This window comes from Leptinotarsa decemlineata, unplaced genomic scaffold, assembly GCF_025532065.1.
Source record: "Leptinotarsa decemlineata unplaced genomic scaffold, Ldec_3_MD MMD2_tig00000199_RagTag_RagTag, whole genome shotgun sequence".
NCBI classification, from domain to species: Eukaryota; Metazoa; Arthropoda; class Insecta; order Coleoptera; family Chrysomelidae; genus Leptinotarsa; species Leptinotarsa decemlineata.
The window spans coordinates 13,216,479-13,236,786 of record NW_027412544.1 but is presented as its reverse complement, the minus strand read 5'-3'; the positions used below and the strand labels follow the sequence as shown (position 1 = coordinate 13,236,786).

General features: G+C 36.0%; 2 protein-coding genes across 7 annotated transcripts in view; one reads left to right on the top strand and one right to left on the bottom strand.

The window, feature by feature from the left end:
• LOC111507386 (neutral ceramidase) overlaps positions 1-20,308 on the top strand; it is a 394,484-nt gene that overhangs the window by 156,186 nt on the left and 217,990 nt on the right. The gene's annotated exons all lie outside the window — the stretch shown is intronic.
• On the bottom strand, positions 2,991-8,108 carry LOC111513890 (uncharacterized). 4 transcript variants are annotated; one of them, XM_074172975.1, is made up of 3 exons: positions 7,800-8,108; positions 6,523-7,372; positions 2,991-3,200 (listed from the first exon to the last, which is right to left on the bottom strand). In XM_074172975.1, exons 1-2 carry the CDS (start codon positions 7,897-7,899, stop codon positions 6,528-6,530), a joined length of 945 nt encoding a protein of 314 aa, XP_074029076.1. In that variant the 5' UTR covers positions 7,900-8,108; the 3' UTR covers positions 2,991-3,200; positions 6,523-6,527. The 4 variants fall into 4 exon arrangements, with proteins under 4 accessions (XP_074029076.1, XP_074029075.1, XP_074029073.1 ...); XM_074172974.1 differs by lacking the exon at positions 2,991-3,200 and adding an exon at positions 3,230-3,248; XM_074172973.1 differs by lacking the exon at positions 2,991-3,200 and adding an exon at positions 4,125-4,717.

Here is a 20,308-nt window from a genome sequence, read left to right as displayed (position 1 = left end):
TAATTTACTAATACTTAGCCCTGTACATACTTTGGGTTGAAACAAGTCTAATTTATTTATATAGCTAAACAAGTTAGTTTGAAAATAATTACAAATAATTTGGCTGGTGACGAAATTGGGTGTCAGAAGAAAAAGGCGATGATCAAAGAAATAATGGTGGTATTCATCCGATTCGTTAGCTTTCCTCCATTTTTGGCTGCAACCTGGAAAGTTGAAACTGCACTCTCCTAACTGCCAGTGAGTAGTGGAACTGTCAGGCTTTCGAATTTCAGAAATTCCTTTATCATGTTATCCAACGGCATAAAACGAAAAAGGCCTAGAGGATAGAGAGAACACTATAACTCTAGAATACTCTATCAACTATTTTATCCATACCTTTGATAAAGGGTGGCCTTAGAGTCTGATTTCAGCTCTGTATCCTCTTTAAAAGAGGTTATAACAACTAATCTCACAACACTAATTGTTAAAAAATGGAACACGGCAATTCAATCCCCAATCGTGAGTAATAGTAATGAAAAATAATCCAGAAATCGTATTTTCACATTCACTAAATAAACACACTGTGCTCCTGCCTGAAATCATTTACTACTGATTGTTCATGGGAATATTTCACCTAATTTGGCAGCTAATTGTCGGTGACTGATGCGGAGCGATATTTAAAGTTGACAAGACATCGAGAAATGTACCTAGTTGCGAACTTTGCAGAACAATGACCTTGAAATAATTTATCGAAGATGCGAAACAGACAGACAACCACTCTAAAAGAAATTATACTGTAACAACTTCACTGTGATATTTCACTGGACAGTTTACCGCAACACCTGTTTCGACACAAGTCGACACGACACAATACCTGTGAAGCTATTTCATTCAATGGCCACATTTTGTATCCACACAGCGTATTAGTTTCACCCCAATAAATTACTTGCGGTTACGTCTCTTATGATATTCTACCATTATTTTTCAGGTACGACGTGTTACAAAAATCTATTTTACAGTTTATGCATTAGGACTCTTCCACACGGAAAGCTTCACGTCTCTTTCTCCTATACGGGAGCGTTTAGTACTCCTACCTACCGCCCATTCACACTGGGATCCTTTTTAGCTTCTGGCTCCTTGAGGTCAGTCGTAGAATGAATCGCATGCGAGCTGTTGCCATATACCTTCTCTACCGTCGACACAAATCTAGACGACAAAAACGTCAACGATCAAGAATAGGATGGAATGAGTTGCAAAATCTACGTTGAGCACCTTGCAGACTTCCATACAACTTTTTACAACTTCATTTCGGTCCTTATAAATGTCGAGACTTTCATCTCAAATAGCAGGTCGGTTTCAGATAGCTTCACATCGTAATCTGCCATGATAAATAGTGCGAAGCCTCAACAAGTGAGAGCCGTTTTCACTTCTCATGTGGAAGCCCCCACTCATCCTTTTACATTTTCAGAAGGAGACATGGCTCCCCGGTTCGAGGTGCAGGAGACGTGAGAACTCTCGTCTCCAGAGTCGTGGCGGTTTTCATTCTTCTTCTGGAAGCTCCATTAGACTTGTTGCATTTTGGCGCAAAGAGCCTTCCCTTCTTTTGGGAGCCAGAGACGTAAAGCTCTACGTGTGAAAAGGCGTGAAGGGGACTAATTTCTCATCCTTCATTATTCCTGTCTGGTTTATTGTTACCTAGTACACGTAAAAACATGAATTATTTTTTTAAAGCTATGTTTTGGCAGTTACTGTACTATTTCATCGCCCATATGTTGTAACGACATCTAGCTGGTTTTTCATCTCAATTTCTTAGAAGGATATCTCAAGTTGCAACTTCATTCTTTAACAATTACTTTATTTATTCATCATAAACTAAGTTCAACTTCATATCAAGACGAACTCTTCCAAAGAGCATTCGTGTACAGAAAGTGGCTAGTTTTTATATCTCAATATACATGAGGGAAAAGTAACAACTAGCCTCTATCATTAACCTAATATATGACAATAAGCATAGTCATTTAATATATTAGTATGTCACATTTAAGTTTTCAGCTGTTGAATTATAATTGGAAGCATTTCTGTATTACATGAATTTTTAGTTCTTTGCCTTAGATATTCAATCCAGAACAATTTGAAAATTTTAACACGTGGACATTGGGAAACTTTAATATAATCTGGGGGGGAGAAGGGGTTCTCTACAAGAACGAAACACAAGCACTACAGAAAAATCCTTGAGGTGCTCTGAGAGCGGTGTCTGTGTGAAAGTAGCGATTCACGTTGGATTCGAATCGCTGGTGACTAAATTCATTTGAAAAAACTTCTGATCTGAGCTTCATGACGCATCAAGGTTTGTACAGTTTTCTAGTTCAGAACAGTGTTCCAAACTTTTGAGAAACAACCTTTGCAATTTCAGCGACATGATTGTGCCGATATATCTTGGTTTCCAATTTGACTCTCCAATAAAGTTATCGAAGCAGAAAGCGGAATTGTCTGTCTCGACATTATTATATCCGGTTCAGAGACATTTATCTTTTTCGGAGAATAACGATGCCTGGGTTTCTGTGACATTGAATTGAACCTGGTTACTTTCACCCCAATTCGAAATCACCTCTAAATTCTCATTCCGATATGAAATCTCTTGCTGCCGGTGAAGATGTGCATCCGCAGCCGATGTCCTGATATCCAAATGGAGTGATGAGACAAGTGTGCTGTCGTCAGCAAAGCAATATTTTTGATTCTTGATTTTTTCCAATAAGTCGTTGATATACAATAAAAAAAGGTTGGAGCCAATATATATCTCTGGGGAACACGATCGTTGATAATAATAATAATATTAATAATGGTGTTTATTCACTGAATATAGATAAAAAGTATACATAATTCTCAAATATAAAAAGTAAATTAAGAAGAGGTGTTCCTTGTACGTGAAATAGCCATATCAGTAAATAATAAAAAATAAAAATTACTACATATGAGGTAAATTGAAATTCATCATGAGAAGTAATATAAAATTAACAGATCAAATGACTTACCTTAAGGAAATTTGATCCATATTATACGAGCAGCTTTGTCCGAAGTTATTACAATTTGACACAAGTAGTAGGTTTGATTGTTCCCGTTTTCGTACAAGTTGAAAGAAGTGCAAAATTTCCTTTATCGGCAACCCCGCATTCGTCATCCAGTGCTCAGCGTATCGAGAATCGTAGCAGATTCATGTCATTCTAGTTTAGAGGTGGTAGATCGCATGTTAGGGTGGGTTTGTAGATTTACTACATTATATATACACATATATACATATATATACATATATAGTTCGTCAATTTACTTGGGTTGGGTTTGTAATAACTTCGGACAAAGCTGCTCGTATAATATGGATCAAATTTCCTTAAGGTAAGTCATTTGATCTGTTAATTATACTTCGCAGCTTTGTCCTCAGTTATTACAATTTGACACAAGTAGTTGTTGAGAGATGCTACATGCGATCTGCAATTAGTTGGGAAAACCAATTATGTGCCATTCAGATTTATTTTTATCATTTTTATTTTTCTCAACAGTAGTAATAACTCATACAAAGGTTATTCAAAATTCGACAAGTTATTTCTATATATAATATTAAACAAAATAATTAATAATAACACCTTGTAGCGTTCACATAATGTGATAAATTATTTCCATATAAAGTAATACAATAGACAATATTTACAACAGAATATTTTTGGAGTCATTCAATTTTTACTCATTTTCAATCTTTTGTAAACATGCCAGCTTTTTAAGCCAGTGGTTTATTATAGAAAGTATTGAAAGTATTTGATTTCTCGCTCCAGCCTGCCTTTTTCCTGATTTCTGCAATGCTCATTCCGGACCTATAGGCTGCAGAAGTTGCAGCATGCCTGGTGCTGTGACTCCCATATTTATCGGTATCAATACCACACATCTTTAATGTTGTTTTGATCCAACGACTCACAGACTGGGCTGTGGCGGCGTGAAACGGTTTTTTGTAGGTGATTATCAAGCGAGTCTCATTATGAGGTCTGAGAGGCTCTGTTATTTCTATATATTTTCCAATTATGGAGGCAAGGCAAAGTTCAGGCTCTTCCAAATTAAATGGAATGTTGAGGATTGGCTGTGGTTTTTTGGGTCCACTGGTTTTGATCCGATCAGCAATTTTGATATTCATAACTTTATCATGGATATTAATATTTTCCAATTTTATTTTTGTTAGGGTTTGAACACGATGTGTGGTAACTAAGGCTAACAGAGTAACCATTTTTAGAGTCAATTTTTCTAGTGATTGATCTTTTAAAGGTTGCCAGAGTTTTAGTTTGCTAAGTACAATATGGGGATCCCAAGTGTCTTCATACTTGGGTTTAGGAGGATTGTGATTATAAATTCCTCTAATGTATCTTCTGATGATAGTTTCATCTTCTTGTTTTATGGGCATGAAAAAACTGATAGCCGATTTGCAGCTATTAATTGAAGAAAATGACTTATTCTGTTGAAATTGGAGGTCGAGAAAATTTATGATGTTTTCTAGCGAACTAGTGATAGGGTTTTGTTGATGTTCCGCACAATAATCCCACCATTTTCTGAACCAGACATCATATTGTTTCAAAGTACTGGGAGTGACAGAGGCCATTATTCCATGTACTGCTTTACTAGGGAAATTTCTTTTTGAGAATGCTTCCCTGATAAAACTCCTGCAACCAGGGTAAGGTCCCTCCATAGAGGATGTGGTTTCCTGAAAGGAGATAAAAGCATGTTTTTGTTTGGTGGTAATATCAAGGGTTTACAGGTAAGCATTCGTTGGAAAAGAGGGTACCATGGTTGCGTTACCCAAAAAGGCACGATCACAATGCCCTCTGATTCTTCAGATATTATTTTCCGTAAAACTCTGGTTATAAGAGAGAATGGCGGAAAAGCATAAAAGTTAATGTTTTTCCAAGATATTGTGAAGCTGTCCACAGCCCAAGAAGATGGATCAGGTTTCCAAGATACAAAACATTCACTTTTTGTGTTGAGTTCTGTTGCGAATAGATCGATATCAGGAGTGAAGAACGTTTGACATATTTTTTGAAAACATGAGTCGGATAATTCATATTCTGTGTCAATAGTTGTACATCGGGATTCGGCATCAGCAATACTATTACTTTTTGTATTATTATATGATGCAAAAATCCATATTCGACGTTTTTCACAATATTGCCAAATCTGTCTTGTTATAACGTTCAAGTTTTCATGTCTTACTCCCCCCATTTTGTTAATGTATGATATTGCGGTAACATTATCGATTCGCAACAGAATTTCACAGTCAGAATTATTTTTTGTAAAACACTTAAGGCCGTTAAATGCCGCCCTTAGTTCCAAGAAGTTTATATGTCTTTTCTGTTCTTCGCGGTCCCAGAAGCCATGTGCTTTTTCTTTGTTGCAGTATGCCCCCCAACCCGATTTTGAAGCGTCAGAAAATATTTCTAATTCATAAATATTCGTTTTTATTTGATTTGTGGATGAAGGTAGGTTTTGTAGCCACCATTTCAAATCGGACTCACCTTCTTCCGACAAGGACATGTGTTTGTCGAAATTACCTGATGGATTTAGCTGACGACATTTGTCTCTTTCCAACTTTTTTGTGTACAACCATCCATATGTGATAGCAGGGCATGCTGCCACAAGGTTTCCTATCAACCTTGCCAAAGTACGAATAGTAAAAGATTTTCTATTCAAAATATAATTTATACTATCACAGATACTAATTCTTTTTTCCACTGGTAAGGAAATTGTGCAATTTTCGGTGTTGAAAATAAATCCCAAAAATTTGCAAGTTCTACTAGGAGATAACTGACTTTTTTCATAGTTGATGAGAAAACTCAATTTCTCCAAAAGCTTTGTAACTTTTCGGGTATCTATAATGCTAGTTTCTATTGTGTGACTTATTATCAAGAGATCATCTAAGTAACCCACGCAAAGAATGCCCTCTTCTCTTATATTCTTCAATATAGGTTTCATAACTTTGGTAAATATATATGGAGCTATATTCAGTCCGAACGGAAGGCAATTGAATTCGAAGATTGTCTCATTAAACTTGAATCTTAAATATTTTTTATGTTCCTTTGAAAGGGCTAACATAAAATAAGCATCTTTCAGATCAATTTTTGTCAAAAAGGAATTATGAGATAAAAGTTGAATGACTGTTCGACAATCTTCGAGTTTGAAATGAGGAGGTGTAATAAATTGGTTAAAATTTTTCAAATTCAATATGAATCGAAATTCTCCGTTTGGTTTTTGTCTGAGAAAGTATGAGGAAAGGAATTGACCTTTCTCATCATGCAATTGGGCAGAGATTGCTCCAATTTTTATAAGGTTTTTGATAACCAACTTACAGTTATTGGTATCTTCCTTAGTGAATTTCACTGTAGGTGTGTTGTATTGTATTGGCTTTTCCGTGAAAGTCAATTTAATACCCTTAATCCAACCAAGAACCATGTGGTTGTTGGTGAGTTCTACCCACTTGTTTAAAAATTGTGATAGTCTGCCAGCATAATTTACCTCCATTAACGAACTCTGTTGCTCCTCGACCTCGCGTCTCTGCCGCTTCCCCGCCTCTGGAGCTTCCTCCCCTCTCTTTCTTTTCCTTTCAATCTCGGTGGTCGGTTCTGCGTTCGCTTGAAGTTTTTTGGATTCGTTTTGAACTGTTGATATCCACTTGAAGAAGGTTGACTTTTTGAGAATGGCAAGTTCATTTTCAAATCCATGGATGATTTTAGGATATCCTTGGAATTTTTCACTTTATCTGTGAACTTTTCCCCGAATAACAATTGTTCTATTGGAAAATCTTCTATTATTCTCCTGATATCCGGTTTTAGGCTAGGTAATATCATAAACCGACGATGAAGTGACAAGCTGTGATGCAGATCTGTCAAGAGTTTCGCTGATTCTACCAATCTGAGAAGAGTCAGGTTTGTTTCTGTTGTTGGGGAACAGAAAAGTTCATTCAAAGGACCGGATAATGCTGAAATGGCACATCCTAACTGATCCTGAATTCTTGCCAGAAACATATCTTGTCTGTTTGAGTTCTCGCCTATAATTGTTTTCAGCTCCGGATTCAATACGGGTGCTGATAGAGATTTGCAATTTTTTATTATAGGATATTTATCCATTAGAGTTTTTCGTTCAGCCTTGTCGATACCGCAGTTAACAACTGAAGTCCAGCGATTGGCAATCTGTTCATGCACTTCAGGACCTTCTGAATTGGAATCCCTGGGATCACAACCCAAAATTGATATGATGTCTGGGTGTGTATCTGGGAGTGTATCTACTGGCCCCTCAGTAGTTTTAGGGGTTTCCTCCTCTGACCTAACGGAATCGGAAAATTCCGATGACGAGGAGCTGTCTGAACCTGTAAAGATAATGCATGGAGTCATATCTAAATAGTGAGGTAATGCTGAAAACAATTGCGTAGCAGCTGAATATTTGCGTAAATATGTCTTTTATGCAAATAAAAAGTCATACATGCCACTATTTACGAGTCCCATAGGCCATTGCATATGCAGGCAGGGCCAACAACAGTCTTCATTTTTTGCTGTGATGTGTAACCTCGTGACGTGTTGAGCAGCTAGTTCAATGAAATTCATGTGAATTCTGACTAGTGCTACTGAAAAACATGCAATCCATGTGGATGCCGATTTCAGCTCTTCTTCAACAATTAAAACCTTCCGAAGGAAAGTTTTTTGTTGACTAAACGGAATGCCGTTTGAGAAGTTTGTCACGGTCAGTGTTGTCTGTTGTTCTTGTAGAATCTAGAACATATTAATATATCTACTTACTTTCTGAAGATGAATATTCTTCAATCCTCCGTTTTAGTTTTTTAATTTTCGATTGTAGTTTACGTTTTATTTCTCGTTTCGATTTCTTTGTTTTACCCATAGCGCACTTCTATCACTTTCACTCAACGGTACAATCAAACAGAATGACATGAATCTGCTACGATTCTCGATACGCTGAGCACTGGATGACGAATGCGGGGTTGCCGATAAAGGAAATTTTGCACTTCTTTCAACTTGTACGAAAACGGGAACAATCAAACCTACTACTTGTGTCAAATTGTAATAACTGAGGACAAAGCTGCGAAGTATAATTAATGTTAAAAAATTATTGAAAAAAGTCTGAATTATAAAATAGTGCTTGCAATCAGGCTAATAATTACAGTAGTTCAGCGACAATGGTTATTGACGGTTGAACGCAAAATATAATATTTTGAAATGACCAATAAAACAGTACAGAATGATAAGAACAATAGCTTGAGTAGAGTAATTATGTTACATGGAAGGTTCTGAAAATAGCCGCCATGTTATTAAAATTTGTTCTTCTTGTGTGTGTGTGTTTTCTTCTGGGAGGGGGAGTTTATAGGGGGGCAACTTTGTTTATACATTTTTTTTATTCATTTTGATCAAGCAGTGCATGGAAAAATGATCTTTCGGTGAGCGATATCCATTTCTTAAATTTTTTCTTGAAACTTTCATTATTATGATTGTCTTTGATTACATCGGGTATTATCTGATAAATTCGTGGTCCCAAGAAACATGAATTTCTCTGTCCAGTCGATCACAGAATCATCCCTGTTTCTTGTGTGGTAGGTGTGATCAGCTAGGGTTATCTGAATATTTCCTTTTTGAATAGTATTCAGAATACTCATATAGAATAATTGCCTCATGTCAGGGACCTGTGTGTCTCTGAAAACACTATCTGTTTTAAAATCTGTTTTTCCGTTAACCAGCTGTCGCACCCCTACGAACGACAACCCTCAGAAGTCGAAACTTGTGCGAGCTAAGGATTAACGAGGTCTTACCTTTTAACGTGTGATTCCTAACACATGCGTATGTGCCTTTTTGAAGTATTACTTTTGAAATCCACTTTTGAATTATATCAAAATTCACCAAATAACAATCCCCATCCTTTCCATCCAATTATCCCGTACGACAATTGAGACTGAACAAGAGCAGAGTATATAGTAAAAGTATTCGAGAGATATCCATCGACGGCCACTTGCAGGGAACGTTCTTTCAGGTAGCTGAAGAGGCATACATAAAAATATCAGACAAGTCATAGCATCGAAGTTTGGCCAGCAAACCTTCAAGCTACACACGGTCAAAGGCATTATAAATATTGAGCGCAACAGATTTTGACTGTTCATATTTTTCGATTGCGTCATTACAAATATTCTGTACCTCTTCCCTATTTTTCCTCATTTTATTATGATTTTGGATTTTCACAGGTGACTTCTCATTCGTGAAGACACTCAATTCAGAGGGCTCCGTATAATTCTCAATTTCATCAATATCGTCGGAATATACTATTTTCAGGGCTTCTTGATGTGAACCACCAATCCCAAAAAGATAACTATGTTTAAAAGGTTTCCTCATTGCGCAGATATGATTTTTAATATATGCGAGAAACAATGAATTATATTTTTCACCAAGAAAAGGTCATCGACCGCCGATCTTCTACTGCAGCTTTCATTACAAAGCAACCAGACGGAGCTAGAATCCTAAAACAAAGTATTCGTGATCCAACACCAGCTAGCACTATCTCAACTCAACATAGGTTTCTTCAGTGATGCTAGGCTGAGCCACGAAGCATTGCTAGACTCAATTTTACTTATTGGATAAGCCAGGACAATAAAATGCGATGACATTTTTGATTACGAAGACAGCATCAATTGGATTGATAGAAGACCCAATTGACGAGTATCTTTGATAAATGAGATTCTCAAAGGTGATCTGTTAAGAAAACAAGATTTGAAGTCGACCATAGCTTGAAAACAAAGCATTCACCGTCCAGCACTAGATACCTCTGTTTTCATTTTCCATAGGACTTTCTATTGTTACTTGGCAAAACCACGAATGCATTGTTGGACTCAAATGGTCTTTTTTCAGCAATATGGTGTCTATTCAATGTATGACGGTTTTATAATTTTGCTCACACAACATTAAAGTTTAAGCACGGAACTCTAAATTCATATCATTTCATAAGTTTCTCAATAGAACGTGATGAAAATAGATGACAGCGATATTGAATGTGGATAAAATGAAAAGTTTTGTCTTCTCGTTCAAAACCCGAAGGAATTCGTATAGAAACTTCAAAAGTCGTATCATTTTCCTGTCAAATATATGGTCTCTAACATTAAGAACTACATTTCTTCAAACATCACCTTTATACAGATATACGTCTGGAGTTTTCACGGAAATTTATCTCCGCTGAAACTCTCACGGAAGTTTGAACTTTCTTGAGTTAATAATTCTAGACATACTCTCTACGTGTGTTCGTGAACTACTTGTCTAATAGGTGACTCGAGGCATTTTCGGTTTTATTGAATAGTTCGTACCAATCAGAAAACTATTGAAGCTCAAATTTGATAGCAGTAGCTAGTTCGCTAAATGAAGAAAATGCTCAATGGAAAGCAAGCAACAGACACATAATTTGAAAAATACAGAATATCAATCGTGTTAATACATTTTGGTCAAATTCGATATATAGTATACAGGGTGTCCCTGGACTTCCTCTTTTCCTCTCGGGAATGTATAGATGGGGTCAAAATATCACCAGTACTTCATATAACTTTTTTTCCTAAAATCCTTCGTTACCAAGTAACGGGCCCTCGAAGTTACAAAATGAAAAAAGTTTTTCTTTGATAACTTTTCAAATGAATATTCAAAATCATCCAAATTTTGGTAATTGACTAAACAAATGAATTCCTTCGATGAGCTTTCATGCAGGAGTCAGTTGTTTTGCTACAAAGTCAGGAACGGACTACCCCCGATGGTCCACACCCCAAAACTTTGAAATGACAGATATTTTTCAATATTTTTCAACAAATTAAGGTTACTTGGACAATTTTATGAATAAAAGTACTCGTATGGAAAGTCGATCGGAGCAACGAGTCTTGATAAAAATGTAGTTTCACTCGACGACATGATAACGTTAATTCAACAACATTTATCCTGAGATATCTACCATTATTCGAAAATATTAGTTTTTAAGGAAAATGGAAATGACAGGTAAAATGTTCATAACGAATTTTTATAATGCAAACACGTTTAACTAACGAAACTCAAGAGCCTCAAGAGCAAACAGAAATGAAAAATCCGCTACAAAAACTGCTCGATATGACCACCTTCTCTCTCTATACATTTTCTTAGTCTGCGAAGACACCCTCTCTGTACTTGAAATAGCATTCCAGGGTCGTTTCGTATGGCTTCACAATGTAATGTTATTCTATTCAACAATGCATCTCTTGTGTGAATAGGTGTAGCGTAAACAAGGCTTTTTAGATGCCCCCACAGAAAGAAATCCAATGGATTTAAATCCGGAGACCGCGATGGCCATGAATATGGCCCACCTCTACCAATCCATCTATTGTGGAAAACATGGTTCAGATGGTCACGCACAATCAAACTAAAATGAGGAGGAGCGCCATCATGCATAAACCACATATCTCTTCGGGTTTGCAATGGAACATATTCCAAAAGTCCATTCAAATCGTTCTGAATGAACTCCAAATAACGTTCTCCATTCAATCGGTCCTGTAGAACGAATGGTCCTATAAGATGGTTTCCTATGATACCAGCCCAAACATTCACGTTGAATTTCCGTTGGTGTTTGGTTTGCAATATCCCATGGGGATTTTCTTCGGCCCAAATATGGAGATTATGAGAGTTGATAACTCCATCTCTACTGAAACCTGCTTCATCAGTGAATTAATAAAAGTCATATCCCCTCTTTGCCTATCCATGAACCAATTGGCATATTCCAGTCGTGCTGGAAAATCTTGAGGTGTACTTGAGGCATGTACCTTCTGGATGTGAAATGGGTGGAGCAGTTGTTCCCTAATTATTCTATGAATAGTGGACTTGGATGTATGGAACTGTTCTGATAGATTTCTGATGCTCATTGAAGGATCATCAGCGACGGCTTCCAAAATATTTTCCTCCAATACAACGGTACGTACAGTCCTAGGAGCGCCCTCACCACCTCGTTTTGGCAAAACTGTACCTACAATAATATCGAAATAAAACAACGTGCTCAAATTAATTATCAATTATTACATACCTGTCTCCCTCAAGCTGCGATCGACACGCTCGAATGTTTCTCTTGACGGTACCGTTCGATTGGGAAAATGCACGGAATACAGACGACGAGCTTCTGCAGCATTACAAAATGCTCGTCCATAAAATACATGCATATCTGCATATTCATTGAATGTAAACTGTTCGGCCATATCAAAAAAATTCAAAATATCTTATAGAATATTGACAATACAATGATAGTCATATGACAACGCACCACTCAACAAAACAAAATCGCATTCCAGTTTCTCATTTTTTATCAAAACTTTCTAAAAGGTTTTTTTGTCAACATCTGTGAAAGAAATGGAATATAATTATTCCCTGGATATTTTTCACCTGATCATGTGCAGCCGTTTTTGTAGTTCATTCGTTTGCTTTTTATTAGTATAGTAAATATTTTTTCCGATGTGCGTTTTTTCAGCTAAATTTAGATTCGTGTTAAAGAATTTCTCCCATAAAATTATAATTATCAGTGAAACTCCTCAACAGTTTAGCTGTGAAGAAGAATTTGAAACATTCGAATGTTGAGTTTCATGAGATTCAGATAACTGATCAACACGAAACGTGATTATTCCACACGTATTATGTACATACAAAATATGGAATGAATTCGATATTTCATAGTAGAGTAGCTTGTTAGTTTAAAAACACCACGAATCTACAGAACTTGATATTTCTTTTGAAAAAATATCTGCTATCACAATTGTGACTTAAACTTCCATATAGGTACTGTACTTTTTGTTTACGACTTCATTTTAGCATACTTTGTATTATTCCTGTTATAAATGTTGTTGAATTAACGTTATCATTATTATTTCTGCTTTGATAATTATTCATTTCAAATAATGGTGGACGAGCGGGTTTGATGTCGTCGAGTAGAACTACATTTTTATCAAGACTCGTTGCTCCGATCGACTTTCCACACGAGTACTTTTATTCATAAAATTGTCCAAGTAACCTTATTTTGTTGAAAAATATTGAAAAATATCTGTCATTTCAAAGTTTTGGGGTGTGGACCATCGGGGGTAGTCCGTTCCTGACTTTGTAGCAAAACAACTGACTCCTGCATGAAAGCTCATCGACGGAATTCATTTGTTTAGTCAATTACCAAAATTTGGATGATTTTGAATATTCACTTGAAAAGTTATCAAAGAAAAACATTTTTCATTTTGTAACTTCGAGGGCCCGTAACTTGGTTACGAAGACTTTTAGACATATTAGTTATGTGAAGTACTGGTGATATTTTGACCCCATCTATACATTCCCGAGAGGAAAAGAGGAAGTCCAGGGACACCCTGTATAGTGTCGAATATATTCAATGAAATTTTAATATTTAGATTCATTGATACTATCAATCAGAAAGATATAAAATCATAACTCAAGTTATTGCTGAATAGTTTCAAAGATAACAATTTGATTGAGATTGAATTTTGATAAATTATGAAATTAAGGATAACTTCAAGGTATCTTTTCAAGCAATTACAATTTCAATACAATATTTTCAATAGAAATGTCATTTCAGAAAACATTAAAAAAAATTCATCTTCTTCGAAATAAACTATAACGGTGTAACAATTAATTATTGGTTGAACGGTTTGTGTCAACACGGCAACTATCAATTTTCCTTTTTTTAAATACGGACCTGTTTCTTCCATTACAAATATACATAAAGCGATAAAATTACAATTCAGTGGTATATAATATTTGATATTTTCATAGCGTTTCATTCAAAATGAGTAGCATTATCAGTGACAAAAATCAAATGCAAAACAATTCATTCTGTAATGAATTTTTGGGAATTTTTGGTGATCTGTTCGTTGAATGTTTTCGGTCCATAAAATTTTGGGCATGACTTCGATGGATGTAATGCTATTAGGTATATTTTGTTCGAGATGTATACCAAACAGAAAATCTCAGAAATGAGGTTTGGGGTTCGAACTGGTCAGGCACTTGGTCCAGTGTTTCCAATCAATTTTGTTGAGAATATCGCTTTAAATGGCACCTAACACTTGCTATATTATATGGAGTGCCACTGTCTTATTGAAAATATTATATTACAGCGGAAATTCTGTGGCAATTTACCTGAGTAGCCATCAAACTCATTGGATAAAAAATGTAGATACATTTCAACATTTGACTGCTCATCGTAATAAAAGGACCTAGTATGATTGTTCCGAAATTCCTACCTATAATAGATGTTTCTGACCACCAACCAATGTTGGTGAATTTCGATTTGTCCGTTGATATTATTTTTTTTGATATTTCCAACTTCCCTATTTCTACGTCTTAACCACTTCGCAAATCGTATTTTCCTTCCGTAATTCCATTCATCAAGCTGATGAACTCTTCGTATCCTATAGCATTTGTATTTCTTTTTTGTTCTTGGTAGATTTTATAGAAATTCTTAGTTTGTAGACAATTTCCCATGAAGAACAATTCTGGTTAAAAATATTTTCATCACTAACCAATCCTAGATTGAATAATTGTATTGAATTGAAGTACTTTCCGCTTCAAATAAGAAATTGTCATTGATAATGGTAGTTATTTTAAATTAAACGCTGTAAAAAAGTAAGTATACCAATGAACCAATGAATTGTGATGTGATCTCATCGTTTCAACAATGTTGTCGTTAGACAATGGAAGTTCGAAATAATGAAATGCACCACGGAACATTGTCAACTACCTTCAAACAAACGCAGAAAAACTCAGTCGTCTTCACAATTTAATATCACCCTCAGATGTTAGAACGGTAAAACCACCAATCAGTATGTGTTTCGAACCCATATAGGTTCATCATCAGCTAATTCGTTAAAAATTCAATTAAAAAAGAACAACATACCAATATTTAATACAATGAAGTATTCAATCACTTATATGGAGAAGAAGAGGTTTTAATGGAGAAAAGAAAATCATCACATGTTACCAATAAATATCTGGTCACAGTGATATATGTTAATTATAAAGAAAATGAAACAGTTAACTAGTTTAGTGAAAATTTGTATATTTAGTAATATTAAGGAAGTTTATAATATCCTAGCTGAAGTATACCCACCAATTTATCATCAAAATCAAAAAACTCCACATGAAAACGGATTCTAATGAAAGAGATCCGAATTGAATTGGATGAGAAGAAAGAAGAATCGACTAAAATATATAAAGAAATGAAGTCGAGATGACATTGAACAGTGACAAGAGACCTGCACGCACAGACCACAACAGAAGAAGGGCCACTACCTACATATCAACTAGTGTTCTGAGCAAACAGATCTCATACCATCTCTACATGTCATCTTGTTTCAATAATTAGTTGAAGTAATCCTATGAGTTTAACTGAGAGATCAATCAGTACAGTAGGAAGAACAATTATCATGATCAGCAACACCAGATGCGAGACATCTATCGCCCATACGTGGAATGAAGAAAAAGGTATCAAACAACTAGACAGCCTAAGTAACAACTGTAGAACCTAACCAATGAAATGAATAAAATAAGGGTTTATGGAAGATAAAGGCAGGAGAAATTTAATTAAACTCATGGGAATTGAGAAACTTTTTTCAATCAAACTGTACTTGTTCATCAAGAGAGATAACATTGGGTTTATTAATCTCTTTAAATCTGTTCAAAATCTGTTTTTCCGTTAATCAGCTGTCGCCCCCATACGAACGAAAACTCTCAGAAGTTGAAACTTGTGCGAGCTAAGGATTAACGAGGTCTTACCTTTTAACGTGTGATTCCTAACACGGGATGGACGATAGCAAGTGAAGATCGATCGTTCAGAATAGGGCTTGAACCACCGACCAACACGGCAGTCAATTCGAGTGAGTGAACAAATAACCCACCCCGAACCGCTTAGCTACCGACCGACCGTGTGATCCCTAACACGGCAGAGCAGAGTTGATTTCAAAAATTTAAAGTGAATTGAGTTATGGTCTTCAACCACACGAAATGTTTATTCAAAGACTCATTGTAACATCGCTTCATTCCCCATTTTTTCATATTTTCTGAAATAACAATTTTATTCGTAGAAAACCAGAAACAACATTTTCAGTTCCCTTTAGTTTTACCAATGTTACCACACGACAAAAAAACGGCATGTGTAGTCTCTTCGTAAGGGGCACCGCATTTTTACCATTTCAAATATTTTCCTGCAATGCTAGTTTAACTTTGCATCTGTTCTGCATCTACAGACATGAAAATACTTCGCAATATCAATCACGAGCCATGTTTCAATAATGTCTAATGATATCAAGATTCTCAATGAGCAAATGACTATTGAATTACGTATGAGCTTGTAAATAAAATATGTTCACTGTTTTCTACCACACAAAGGTATAATTTTCACAAAAAAAAATCTCAGGAGTGACGCACACTTGCAAAACCTATGAATTTATTCAATTTACTCAATCGAACCAACTGTCCACAGATATAATTGAATGTAGAAGATGCATGTGCAGAACGTGTTGAGCAATGGTATTTTCGCAATCAATTTTCCTTTAAACGCGTGTAAATGTAATGTAATGACGTACATACTGAAAAATCGTCCATTCACATATCAATATTCAGTTAACGATATACCACTTCAACGGCCTCTCACATTCACCGATCTAGATGTTAAATTCGAGTATCTGAACCAGAAATCCAACCACCAACAATCGACTAAGAGAGGAATCATCAAGACTCTACTAGACCGTGCTTTCGGGCTCTGTAATACAAAGGAAGGTCTCGAAAAGGAATTGGACATCATCTAAAATTACCTTCAACGGAATGGTTACTCCAGAGTTATGGTAGAATAGGCTTTAGCTAGAAGACAGCAAGAGCTCCACAAGGAAGAGAAGCCGCCACAACCAGTACTTGTACTTCCCTACATCAGAGGATTATCAGAAAGGATGAGAAGGATTGGGTCCAAGTATAACATCAGGACCTGCTTCATATCTGGGAACACTATCTGTAACAGCCTCACGAAAACCAGGCCATCAAACGCGGACTGCGTTCCAAGAATTGCATATACCGGATACCTTGCGAGTGCGGAAAATCATACTTCGGTGAAACTAAGAGGCCATTGAAAGTACGCATTGCTGAGCACAAGAAACACAAACAGCGAGGGGAAACCAGCAAATCCGGAATAGCAGAGCATGTTTGGACTCATCAACATAACATCAAGTGGGCTCAAGCTGACATCATCCACAAAGAGGAACACTGGTTTAGGAGAAAATTCAAAGAAGCCGCATATATGTTGTCCAACAACGCATTTAGTCAAGCTAGCGTAGAGATACGTAACGTACGCTAATCAAGCGAAAAACGACCAACTCCCGCCAAACGGTCATCTCCCGCTAAAACCAATGAAGCGGTGAGAGGGAAGAGGGGATAGGTGAAAGCACTCGAATGACCTATAAACAGTCAGATTTCGAATGAATAAGTTCAATTATTACCCGAAAACGATTGTGGATACTAACAATCGAAACAATCGAATCTTGGTTTGGAATCTTTGAATTTTTATTTTTTAATTTTTTCTTAATAATATTTTGCAATTTTTTAATTTTCAGTTTGTATCAATATTTCAATTTTTAATTATTTTTGTTGTTGCTTGTATGTTATTTCTTTGTAATTCCAGTTGTCTGTTTAATAAAATTGTTATTTTTTGGTTAATCTTTTTAATATTTATATACAGGGTGTCCCTGGACTTCCTCTTTTCCTCTCGGGAATGTATAGATGGGGTCAAAATATCACCAGTACTTCATATAACTTTTTTCCTAAAAGTCTTCGTAACCAAGTTACGGGCCCTCGAAGTTACAAAATGAAAAATGTTTTTCTTTGATAACTTTTCAAGTGAATATTCAAAATCATCCAAATTTTGGTAATTGACTAAACAAATGAATTCCGTCGATGAGCTTTCATGCAGGAGTCAGTTGTTTTGCTACAAAGTCAGGAACGGACTACCCCCGATGGTACACACCCCAAAACTTTGAAATGACAGATATTTTTCAATATTTTTCAACAAAATAAGGTTACTTGGACAATTTTATGAATAAAAGTACTCGTGTGGAAAGTCGATCGGAACAACGAGTCTTGATAAAAATGTAGTTCTACTCGACGACATCAAACCCGCTCGTCCACCATTATTTGAAATGAATAATTATCAAAGCAGAAATAATAATGATAACGTTAATTCAACAACATTTATAACAGGAATAATACAAAGTATGCTAAAATGAAGTCGTAAACAAAAAGTACAGTACCTATATGGAAGTTTAAGTCACAATTGTGATGGCAGATATTTTTTCAAAAGAAATATCAAGTTCTGTAGATTCGTGGTGTTTTTAAACTAACAAGCTACTCTACTATAAAATTTCGAATTCATTCCATATTTTGTATGTACATAATACGTGTGGAATAATCACGTTTCGTGTTGATCAGTTATCTGAATCTCATGAAACTCAACATTCGAATGTTTCAAATTCTTCTTCACAGCTAAACTGTTGAGGAGTTTCACTGATAATTATAATTTTATGGGAGAAATTCTTTAACACGAATCTAAATTTAGCTGAAAAAACGCACATCGGAAAAATATTTACTATACTAATAGAAAGCAAACGAATGAACTACAAAAACGGCTGCACATGATCAGGTGAAAAATATCCAGGGAATAATATTTCTTTCACAGATGTTGACAAAAAAACCTTTTAGAAAGTTTTGTTAAAAAATAAGAAACTGGAATGCGATTTTGTTTTGTTGAGTGGTGCGTTGTCATATGACTATCATTGTATTGTCAATATTCTATAGGATATTTTGAATTTTTTTGATATGGCCGAAGAGTTTACATTCAATGAATATGCAGATATGCATGTATTTTATGACGAGCATTTTGTAATGCTGCAGAAGCTCGTCGTCTGTATTCCGAGCATTTTCCCAATCGAACGGTACCGTCAAGAGAAACATTCGAGCGTGTCGATCGCAGCTTGAGGGAGACAGGTATGTAATAATTGATAATTAATTTGAGCACGTTGTTTTATTTCGATATTATTGTAGGTACAGTTTTGCCAAAACGAGGTGGTGAGGGCGCTCCTAGGACTGTACGTACCGTTGTATTGGAGGAAAATATTTTGGAAGCCGTCGCTGATGATCCTTCAATGAGCATCAGAAATCTATCAGAACAGTTCCATACATCCAAGTCCACTATTCATAGAATAATTAGGGAACAACTGCTCCACCCATTTCACATCCAGAAGGTACATGCCATGACACCTCAAGATTTTCCAGCACGACTGGAATATGCCAATTGGTTCATGGATAGGCAAAGAGAGGATATGACTTTTATTAATCGAGTTTTATTCACTGATGAAGCAGGTTTCAGTAGAGATGGAGGTATCAACTCTCATAATCTCCATATATGGGCCGAAGAAAATCCCCATGGGATATTGCAAACCAAACACCAACGGAAATTCAACGTGAATGTTTGGGCTGGTATCATAGGAAACCATCTTATAGGACCATTAGTTCTACAGGACCGATTGAATGGAGAACGTTATTTGGAGTTCATTCAGAACGATTTGAATGGACTTTTGGAACATGTTCCATTGCAAACCCGAAGAGATATGTGGTTTATGCATGATGGCGCTCCTCCTCATTTTAGTTTGATTGTGCGTGACCATCTGAACCATATTTTCCACAATAGATGGATTGGTAGAGGTGGGCCATATTCATGGCCATCGCGGTCTCCGGATTTAAATCCATTGGATTTCTTTCTGTGGGGGCATCTAAAAAGCCTTGTTTACGCTACACCTATTCACACAAGAGATGCATTGTTGAATAGAATAACATTACATTGTGAAGCCATACGAAACGACCCTGGAATGCTATTTCAAGTACAGAGAGGGTGTCTTCGCAGACTAAGAAAATGTATAGAGAGAGAAGGTGGTCATATCGAGCAGTTTCTGTAGCGGATTTTTCATTTCTGTTTGCTCTTGAGGCTCTTGAGTTTCGTGTTTGCATTATAAAAATTCGTTATGAACATTTTACCTATCATTTCCATTTTCCTTAAAAACTAATATTTTCGAATAATGGTAGACATCTCAGGATAAATGTTGTTGAATTAACGTTATCATTATTATTTCTGCTTTGATAATTATTCATTTCAAATAATGGTGGACGAGCGGGTTTGATGTCGTCGAGTGAAACTACATTTTTATCAAGACTCGTTGCTCCGATCGACT